The 11528-nt window shown below is 30.5% G+C and overlaps 1 protein-coding gene across 4 annotated transcripts in view; it reads left to right on the forward strand.

The window, feature by feature from the left end:
• Positions 1-11528, forward strand: part of LOC107443257 (cGMP-dependent 3',5'-cyclic phosphodiesterase-like) — a 104921-nt gene that overhangs the window by 76500 nt on the left and 16893 nt on the right. For all 4 annotated transcript variants that reach the window (XM_071177905.1, XM_071177906.1, XM_071177903.1 and 1 more), the window contains exons 20-22: positions 8284-8409; positions 8488-8575; positions 9964-10011. In XM_071177905.1, coding sequence (XP_071034006.1) covers positions 8284-8409; positions 8488-8575; positions 9964-10011 — 262 coding nt within the window. The remainder of the gene's footprint in view (positions 1-8283; positions 8410-8487; positions 8576-9963; positions 10012-11528) is intronic.

Raw genomic sequence — 11528 nt, forward strand, 5'->3', positions numbered from 1 at the left:
TTTTTTTTTTTTTTTTTTTTTTTTTTTTTTTTTTTTTTTTTTTTTTTTTTTTAATAAAATGTTGTTTGTTGTTTTTTTCTTACTTATTATTTCCCACCCCCTTTTTTTCATATGTCTATAATTTTTCTTTGTTTTATTCCTCATTTTGAACTTATCTAATGAGTGCTGTTTACTTGCAGCTCAAGCGCAATAAATGATACTTATTGTTTTTCTTAACTTTCTTAGTGTTTTCTTGTATTTATTTATTTATTATATATATATATATATATATCACCCTAAATAACTACTGTTCTTGTGACCGGAAATTCACGTACTAAGTGTCAATCTTAATGGTTTCTGGGGGTGACTTCAAATATGCTAATTAATTAGTGCTAACTATAAATTAAGTTACGAAATCAGACTCAAAAACGCACTTTCTCTGAATAAATATATTTTTTACACATTTGGATTCCACACCCAATTCCATATTTAACAATTCCATATTCAAAAATTGTGATGATAGCCGGGCAAAATACCGGGTAAAATCGCAGTAGCCGGGAAAGGCAAAATGCATTTCCGTATACCATGGAGAGATGGTACGAAACTAATGTCGTTAACAAGGGAATCAGCATTCATATGAATAAAACAGGATTCCCGAGTATCAAGATGAGCTGATGTGGCAGGGGTGGTTAGAATTTTGGCCCTATCAAGATTACATTTATCTCCAAGATGCAAAGAATGTGTATTAATAGATTAATCGCCTTCTTGAAAAAGAACTTATCTACAGTGTTCCTTTAGTCTAACTTTTAAATCTCGTTTGGTTTATACAATACAGCCAAGATTGCACTGGCAAGGAATTTATTATTTTTTTTCACTCACTAGCTACCACGGTTTCTCTAGTTTCTTTTTCCAGTTTTATTTTCCATTTTTCGTTGGCAATCATGCATTTTTTTTTTATTTCAAAACACTTTAGTTTTCTTAATTCACGTCTACCGACTCTTAGAAATCGGAGCCTATTTTTGAGCGCGTTAAACATTTGCTTCAAACGCCATTCTCAGGGCTCGCTAGACGTTTATGACACGCTTGTGACGCGAATTTTTGAGCAATCAAAGCATGTCGACATTTATTTGCATTTTTATATTTTTTGAAGGTAATAAAATTTTTATCTTCCAGATTCAGTTTCCGGGGATTATTCATTTAGTGATACAGTATATTAAAATTACTTAATGCGATATTAAAATTAATTTTACGTAAGATAATGGTTATGGTTTTTTTTTTTTTTTTTTTAAAAATTTCTTTNTTTTTTTTTTTTTTTTTGAAAAAATATAATAATGTGTAATTTGTCAAAACTTTTCTAAATAATTCATAGCAGTACATTTTTACTTAATCATTTATTTTATTACATTTTGTTTCATTTTGTTTCGTTTTGTTATTTATTTATTTTTTGATTGCTGCTGTGAAAAACATTTTTTAGAATGTTAAACCATTCTGTCTGTAATTGAAATTTCAAAAGTAGAATGAGGCAATGGAATGACCCCCTTCCCCTGGAAAAGTTAAGTAGTTGCAAAGTCAATTATTTAAAACAAGTTAACATCTCGCCCCCCCCCCCTATTCGAAATATTTGGAAAATATATTTCTTATTCACCGATCCAAAATCTATTCTAGGTATATTTTAGTGTATACTTAAGGACATGTTTCAAAAGGGTTTAGATTTTATCCTTTATTTTATTTTTTATTTTATCCTTTATTAAATTATTTAAGTGTTATGATTAAATTGTATGATTAGTAAGTATGATGGTAAAGCGGGGCTTTATTTCATTTTTCCTGTCACAAAATAAAGGAATAAGTTTAATTTCTAATAATTTTAATAAATTTAATTGTTTCTAACTGTTTCAAGCAATTAAATGTTACGTCCAAACAGTTATCAATTCTGGAATTAATTAAATCATTGTCACGTTTCAATTGAGCATAAGAGAAACATTAACATTCTTGTCTTTTAACGGCGAAATAAAAGAACAATTTCTAATTATAATTTCTTAAAAAAAATTTATTAAAACTATTTGCTGAACATATTAATTACGACTATAAAGTAATTTGCTATACAGAAATCTTTTACTACATCTTATTTTAGTATGAAAGAAATTCTAAAGTTAGAAAAAAAAACAATTTTTTGAGATGATGATTTTAAAAATGGCATGGTTTTGGAATCTTTCTTAAAAAATTTTATTTTTAGTATTTACTGTTTAACAAAATAAGACATATCGAGCATTTTCAATATTTTCTGAATTTTTTTGAAGTTGAAAAATAATATTAAAAACTTTTTTTAAGCAAATTGTTTCAACATTATCCTTTTTAAAAGGAAACTTTCTTAAAGTTAGAGAGCGAGAATAAGTTTGATCGTCAAAATAAAATTGTATGTCCATAAGTTTTGCTCATTTAAGAAACAAAGCAGACTGATGTTTTTTTTTTTTTTTTTTTTTTTTNATATATAATTTGTCAAAACTTTTCTAAAATATTCATAGCAGTACATTTTTACTTAATCATTTATTTTATTACATTTTGTTTAATTTTTCCTTCATTTTGTTATTTATTAATTTATTGACTGCTGCTGTGAAAAACATTTTTTAGAATGTTAAACGATTCCGTCGATAATTGAAATTTCAAAAGTAGAATGAGATAATAGAATGCTCCCCTGGAATCAAAGTTGAGTAGTTACAAAGTCAATTATTTCAAACAAGTTAACATCTCGCCCCCCTCCATATTCGAAATATTTGGAAAATATATTTTTTATTCTCCGATCCAAAATCTATTGTAGGTATATTTTAGTGCATACTAAAGGACATATTTCAAAAGGGTTTATATTTTATCCTTTTATTTAATTTTTTTGCTCAAATTATTCAAGTTTTATGATTAAATGTATGAATAGTTAGTGTGATGGTAAACGAGGATTTTCTTCATTTCTCCTGTCACTCTTAGCAAAATAAAGGAATAAGTTTAATTTTTAATAATTTTTGACTGTTTCAAGCAATTAATTATGTTACGTCCAAACAGCTATCAATTCTGGAATTAATTAAATCATTGTCACGTTTCAATTGAGCATAAGAGAAACATTAACATTCTTGTCTTTTAACGACGAAATAGAAGAACAGTTTCTATTTATAATTTCTTAAAAAAAAAAGTTTATTAAAACTATTTGCTGAACATATTAATTACAGCTGTAAAATAACTTGTTATCCAGAAATCTTTTTCTACATCTTATTTAAGAATTAAAGAAATTATAAAATTAGCAAAAGAACAATTTTTTGAGATGATGATTCTGGTTTTGGAATCTTTTTGCAATTTTTTCTTTTTAGTATTTACTGTTTAACAAAATAAGGCGTATCGAGCACTTTCAATATTTTTTTGAATTTCTCTGAAGTTGAAAAATAATATTAAGAACTTTTTTAAGCAAATTTTTTCAACATCCTTCTCAAAAGTGCATCTTTCTTAAAGTTAGAGGGCGAGAATAAGTTTGATCGTCAAAATAAAATTGTATGTCCATAAGTTTTGCTCATTTAAGAAACAAAGCAAACTGTTTTATTTTCTATTTTATTTTATTTATTTATTTATTTATTTATTTTTGATGTGCACATATATGTTTTTACTTTTCATTACTCAAATAAATAAGAAACAATGAAAAACAGAATCAATAATTTATCATCATTTTTCGAAAAAAATAGTATGCTTAGTAAATAGTCAGCTGTTTTGTATCGAAGAATTTTAAACCGAAGAATATTTTTAATTTCTTAACAAGATTTAATTCTCAGCTAGCTGGCAATAATTCTAAATTTTCTTTTAATAGAAACTTGATAATAATTTAAAACGAATTTTTGAAGGAAAATCTAAATTAAAAAACTGAAAAAATTTATTATACTCTGTTGCAAGTTAAGAAAAAAATCATTATCCCCATGGAGACAGCCTGTTTGCACGCCAAATGGATGCTAAATTCCCAGCCCGAACGTCTATCAACATCGCCAACTCTTGAAACGACGTTACACAGCTTTCTTTTCACTTGCTTTTTAGATTCGTGTGAAATGATTAAAACAAGACTTATTGAATAAAAGCTAATTTCTTTATTTGTCCTCTAAACGATAACGAACAAACAGTTATTAACAATAATTAATTAACAAGTTTTAAAAATTCATAAAATTCAAAAAATCGTAAAAAAAATATGTCTTTCTGTTCGTATTTAAAAAAAACTGAAGAAAAAATAACAAATATTGTTTACTTCAGACGATTTCCATCTGCATCGAACTAAAATTAAAAATTACTAATCCGTGTTTGATTTGTTAAGGATATGTCAGCATAAGAAGCGCCATTTTTAGCGATTCAACGTTGCACAGCCTTCTTTTTGCTTGCTTTTTTAAATCGCGCGAAGTGAAAAAAAATAAGATTTATTGAATAAAAATTGTTGTTTTGTTAACAAGAATTAATAAAAACTATATGAAAAAATTGTAGCAAATATTCTTTTTTTAAAAAAGCTGATAAGAGAAGAATTGATAATGTTTCTTGCAGACGATTTTCTTCTACCGCGACACAAAAGTAAAAAAAATTGTTTCGCTCGCATTTGATTTGTTACAGGTATGTCAGCAGGCGCTCCATTTTTAGCGGTCCAATTAAATCCAATGCTCTTGCAACGTTATATATTTGTTTCTTTTTCAAGAACGAATTCTTATTTATCGAAATATGGCTCCAAGTTTAGGATTTCAGTAAGACACTACGAAACAATAATGTTTTTTTTAATAATTCTATGGTAATAATTCTATATTAATAATTCTCTGATTAATAATTCTATTCGTTAAAGATAGCTCAAATTAAATTTCTGTCTAACGAGCTTAACTTTAAAAGCTTTTATATTGTTTTTGAAAGCATATTTATATAATTTAATAACAAAATAAAACGTATGCAATCGTGGATGCTTACTTAAATCCTATACCGCAATGGTCTTCTTTTAACTTGCAAAGGAGTAAAGTATATTATTGAAGAAAAAAAATCTGCGTGGTAGCGTAAAGAATAAGATTATGAGAAATGTTAAATTATAATTAAATAGTTGGTAAAATAGTTCTGCGAAACACGCGTGGCGAGGTGATTAAAAAATCTATTTTCAAATTAAGACGATATGTGCGAAGTTGAGAAATTTTAAGATGCTTAAAAATGTTAGCTATGCATTCGTATAAGTAATTATAATATATATATTGAAGAAATCGATAAATATATTGTTCTAAACCTATACATACGAATGTATATTATTGAAATCGTATCAATTATTGAAAGAACAAACTAAAAAATATTTCCTTATTGTCGCGAAATTATTATTATTATTATTATTATTATCGTAAATAATTAATTAAAATTTTTCTCGGCTTCTACAACAACAGTTGAATAAAAACAGTTGAAATTTATGATTTTTCGATCGAAAAATATGTAGATTAGTATGGTATTAAAAATTTATACCTCATAATTCAATTTTTTTTATCCACAATTAAATTAAATTATTGGGTAAACTGGTTTTATAAGTAGAGGCAATTTTATTTGAATTGCTCAATTAGCTTTAGAAATATGACTAAAAACGAAAAAAGTGAAACTAACATTAAGGGGTCCGAACTTCGGATCGCTCTCCCGCTCAAACTATGGGGACCATATTTCCTAGATTGCGGCTACTCCCAACATCCATTAATAATCCAAATATGTGAAAAAAGTATGTGTTTATTCACAGAAGTTCGCTTTTGTATACGATTTTGTAACTTAATTAACAGCTGACACTAAGGGATTAGCACATTTGAGGCCGCCCCCAAGAACCATTAAGATTGACACTTAGTATGTGGAAATCCGATCACTACAACAAAAATTATTCAGGGTGACATCTTTTTTTTTTCAGAACTGCACGGTGCATCCCTGGAATTATCTTTAGATATATGAGTTTTATAATTGTGAATAAAAAATGTTCCATGAGCTTAAAAAGTTCTCGAGTTACGACGAAATACACAAAAAGTAAAATTAAAAAGAGACGTTAAAATAACAGTAAAGAGACCAAATGTCTCTTAAGCCATTATCATAAGATCAAAAGTTCCTTAGATTGTATACAATTTTATTCCGTTCTCGAGGAAGATAAGGATTTTTAAAAAAAAGGAACACGGAGTTTTCAGATGATTCTCATCCCGATCAGTATAGAGTTAAATATCTTTCATTTATATTTTAATTTAAATAATTTAATTAAATATTTATTTTAATTATACTGTTTATTTAGTTATAACTTAAAAAAGTAGAAATCTACGATAAAATGTGTTTCCGACCGTACTCTGTTTTTGGAACACCTGTTTGGGGTGACGTTATTGATGGTCAAAACTGTGAGAAGAGTTCCAATGAAGGGATTGAGGATAGCCTTTGTCCAGCAGGGATTAAAATGTGGGTAGATCATTTCGCTCTCTTTTATAATTCAGGATTTGTTAAAGATGTTTTAATTTTGATTGGATCTTTACTCTTAACCTAAGATGAGCCGCGATGGCTCAGGAGATAGAGTGCTCACCTCCCAATGAGGCAAACCGGATTCGAATCCCTGTGATGGCTGGTCGATACAAATTCGACCACAGTGCTGACGTAAAATATCCTCAGTGGTAGATGGAACATGGGTTAGAGTCCCTTGCCGTCACTCTAACAGTTGGAGGTTTTAGAGTTAAGTTGGAGAATTAAACCATGGGTGGTTTAATTCTCCATAGCAATTGCGGGTTAGTTCCATCAAAAAGTCGTCACGAAGGCAGCATTTCTCCCAATACTTGATCCAGGAGTTCCCTTGTCTTCTGAATTGGGTTCAAAATTGCAAAGCTACGGAGTTGAACATTAGTAGTCGCAAACCCAAAAATTGGGTTTGCTGTTCAGCGACGATTATTAAATCTTCAGCGTTGGAAAATTTTAACCGAAGATGATTGAGTTTTTTTACTTTTAAAAGTAGTATTCCTTTTTTTAATAAGAAAATAAAGGATTCCTGAAGTGAATGAAATGGAAATTGATAAAGTGATACTGAAAACTAAAATGTTGTCAGGAACGTGAAAGAAAAAGATGATCTGCATTCTTTTCTCTTTCTGCACTTAAAAATTTTAATTCATTTGGAGTATGAATTTTACACTTTCTACAGATTATAATCAGATATTATGTGTGTTTCATATGGCATTATTAGGAATTCAATCCAGAAAATTTGACAGCTCCCTGCATCACAGAGGAGCAGAAAAATAACAAAGAAACAATTCAACAATTTAGGAAAAGTGAACAAAAAGAACAATAAACATTTGAATCAATAAACATTTCAACAATATAAAATTTTAAACATTAACATGAAAAAGGTAAAATTAGTGACAATTCATGAGAGTTCTTGCATTCCAATACAATTTAGTGACATTCCCACTTTTCTGGGAGTTCCTATCTAGTCCCTTGCACAACAAGAGGTGATCAGAGTTTAATACAACTGTGTCACAAATTGGGCATGTTTTCCTGGGAAGAATTTTTATGCTATATAAATGTTCTGATAAGCAATCGTGGCCTGTTTTATGCCTAAAATGGGTTACTGCTTCTTTACGGGGTTGGCAACAGAGAAATTTCCAATTGTCTTTAATATTTTTCCATATTTTGCCTTTTGATTTTATAGTTAAATCATAATTATTTATTTCGTTGAGTTTTTTCATAACGTATTTTTTAAGAGTATCAGGTGTGACGGTTGTTATTTCTTGAGGCATAGTTGTTCCGTTTTTTGCCAGATAATCTGTGTTCTCATTGCCTTCCATACCAATATGTGAAGGGATCCACTGTATAACTATAGTTTTATTCATTTCCTTGAGGAGTTTTATATCGAGCTGAATTTCGCTTAACAGCTTAGTTTTAAAACATTAGTTTTCTGTGATTGCTTGAATTGCGGAAATGGAGTCTACCAATAGAACCACCCTTAAGAACTCGTCAGATCTTGTTTTTGGGTTCTGTAATGCCAGATAAATTGCTTGGATCTCTGCATCAAAATTGGTCATATAATGACCCGATAATCAGTTATTATTTCATTACTGATTATATCAGTTACTATTTTAAAATAAAAAGGTATGTTAGTTTCATGCAGTCTTAATCTTTTTTTATTCTTCCGTTTGTCACACCGGCTAAGTGTTATGTGGCCGGTAAGATGGTGGAAGCACGTGATCAAAAAAAAAAATTGTGTCCCAACAAAAAGCCTGTCTCTACTGTGAAATCTTGGGACGATAGACAACTCACCCTTAAATGTATTTACAGGTTCGTTCTGATGGTGAAGAAGGGATACAGGGATCCCCCCTACCATAATTGGATGCACGCATTTGCAGTCGGACATTTCTGCTATCTAATGCACAAAAATGCTGACATTATGGGAAATTATCTATAGTAAGTTGAACACACATCGAAATTATGTAAGGGGATAAAATATATTGTGTACTAAAATGTTTTCTTTCAATCTTTCAGCGAACTGGAGAGTTTGGCCCTTTTTGTAGCCTGCCTCTGTCATGATTTGGATCATAGAGGAACGAACAACAATTTCCAAGTTGCCTCAGTAAGCACGCAATAATTGTAGAAATACCCACTTTAAAGTAATGCTCTCTCGGTTAAAGTGATAAAGTTTCTCTAAAGGCAAACATCCACTTTTTTTATCGAAGTGTATAAAAGGGCGATATTTTTAGCATAAGAAATTGCAACTATAGGCCATTACCAAGAGTCGATATTTTTCGCGAAAGCTTACCACAAGTGATTTAATAATAATAAACACATTAAAAACAGAGAAGAAATTGCAAAGGAAACATTTTTACAAATTATCGACAAGTGATGCGGACACATGGAAAATGCGTGAAAAACAAATCTCCTCTTTACTGTTTGCTTCTGGTTTTATTTTATTTTTTTAGAAAAAGTTTGCCCCTTTATTTATTTCCGCCTGGCGTCACGATTTCTTTATATAAAAATAACGTACTAACACCATTTTAAGTTTTTTAATCTAAGAATCACGGTTCGATCAACAACAAAAAAAGAAAGAAAGCAAGTGTTGCCATTTTAAAATTTCGTAACTTAGTCTCTTTTACTGTAACCGTGCAATCGTTTTTAACATAATTCTTGAGAGCACACTTAGATCGTAATGCCTATGTGCAAAATTAAAAAAAAAAAAATTATTATGTTTTGCTCTGCTATTAAAAAATTCTTTTTTAAGGAAAAACTTATTTTTTAATAGCAGAACAAACATTAAGATTATTGTATGCACTATACCATTTTTTTTTAAAATTCAAATCTTCTCTTGCTTATTGTTATTGTTGTTTTTTCTCAGTTTGATTTATTCTAATGTGTTCATCAAAGATAAAAGGTCACTTTTGAAAAGAGAAATAGTTTTTAAATTATTGACTTAATAATCGTCTGCTTCAAGAAGCTAAGTGGATATTTTTGTTCCATGTATTAACTCGTGGGTTCTGGTAAAAGCAGCTGTTTGAAAAAGCAGGTAAAGTGAATATCTGTCCAATTTTTTTAAAAAGGGTAAAAGGGATCGTTGATTACAAATTAAGACTGCGGTAATTCACCCATTTTCAGGAATGTACTCGTCTGTAAGTTTGGCCTTTCAAAACCAGATAGTTTGTTTCATTTAAAAATTGAATTTTAACACTCGTAATACTAATGATACAATGGATGATGCAAAACAACTTTTTTTCTGATAACAGCGAAATGATTTTTTCTTCCTCAAAATAGAATGAGAACCATTGATGAGTTTTTATAACTCAGAACATTCAGTTTTCAGAACATTCAAATAAATTTCTTGTTTGACTTTCTAAACTGCATCAGAGCAATTTTTTTCTAATAGTATGCTTTTTTTAATATAACATTCCAAGTTCTCACACGTGTATTTAATTTTCAAGATTTTTTTTAAATTATCATTCATGAATTCATTATTTTTTTTATCTGCAGAAATCTGATTTAGCTGCCCTTTACTGCTCTGAAGGTTCAGTCATGGAAGTGAGTTCTTCTTTCTCTATATATAGCTTCTTCCATAAGAATCAATACCAAAATTAAGTTTCCCGCTAGGGAGTGGTCAAAACTAGCGCATTACAATTAAGAGAATTTGCATACTTGGTCGATTATCTCTAGAACTACAGGACCGATTTTAATGAAATTTGATGCTTACATACATTAATACAATGCAAAACAAATAACCATTCAACAGTTGTAATACACACCCATGATAGTGCGTAACACTCGTTGTAGTCGGATGGTAAGAAATTGCCACAGGACAATTCAGGCCGTTGCCACAGGAAATTATAAACTGCCTTATTTCAAGTATGAAATCACGCTGCAAGGCCTGTATAAGGAAACCATATTTACCCTTTTTTTTTGTTTATTCTGCGACCGCTGTTTCATACTTACCGACTCCAACGAGTGTTATGCACGATCATGCGTGTGTATTACAATTGTTGCATGGTTATTTGTTTTGTATTGTATCAATGTATGTACGTATCAAATTTCGTTAAAATCGGTCCTGTAGTTCCAGAGGTAAGGGACCAGGTCTACAAATTCTCTTAATTTCTTACCCCAGTGTACTTTAGTCTCTACTTTTTTCGTAGCTTGTAGTGTAGGAAGTAGTGCGATACAAAATAATTGTAGTTTGTAGCGAGCCTGGCAACTACTTTTAACGTTAGTTTAGAAAAGAAACGTGGTTCTAACGCAACTAATTGTTTCGAATTTGATAGGTGCAAGTCTTCGTGTTTCAGTCAATGGATGCAATGAAAATCACCCTATGGCTTCAGCTGAGGGTCAATAGAAATTACGCATTTGGAATCGCGTATAACTAATATTTAAACTAGCTGTTAGGAGAAATAGATAATTAATCACTTCGGTCACACTTTTACATGCGAATACACATTCGTGAAACATTTGTGTTATTTAAAAGGAAGAGAACGTATTTCCGATGTACTTAATTTCTTAGAGGGAAATAAAAGAGCATTAAACAATTAAAAAATTGCAAGCGTTGAGAGATATTAGCCTTCGTGGAGGACTTTTTGATGGAACTAACCCGCATTTGCTTTACATGGAGAAGAAAACCAGGAAGACTTCCCACGGTTAGCCTGACGGCAAGGGGAATCTAACCCATAATCCGTCTGTCACTGAGGATATTTTTAAGTCAACACTGTGCTCGGTGCAAACCTGATGTGGAATTCGTATCGATCAACCATCGCGGGGATTCGTACCCGGTTCACCTCATTGGGAGGCGAACTCTCTAGCCCCTAAGCTATCACGGCTCTAATTAGTTAACTACATTATAACAATGCAGTTGTAGTAAACTACAAAATTAATTTAGTTTTTTCGACCACTGCCTATAGCTTCCCCCCCCCCTCTTTTTGAAATCGAACAGCAATGGAATAAACATCGGTTGAACGTGAAAGACACCATCGGATATCGTTTGCCCATGACCCAGCAGATGGTGCTGTGCCTCTAGTTCTGGTATAGTTTGTCTGCAGGAAGAACTCCCCCCCCCC

This window comes from Parasteatoda tepidariorum, chromosome 2, assembly GCF_043381705.1.
Source record: "Parasteatoda tepidariorum isolate YZ-2023 chromosome 2, CAS_Ptep_4.0, whole genome shotgun sequence".
NCBI classification, from domain to species: domain Eukaryota; kingdom Metazoa; phylum Arthropoda; class Arachnida; order Araneae; family Theridiidae; genus Parasteatoda; species Parasteatoda tepidariorum.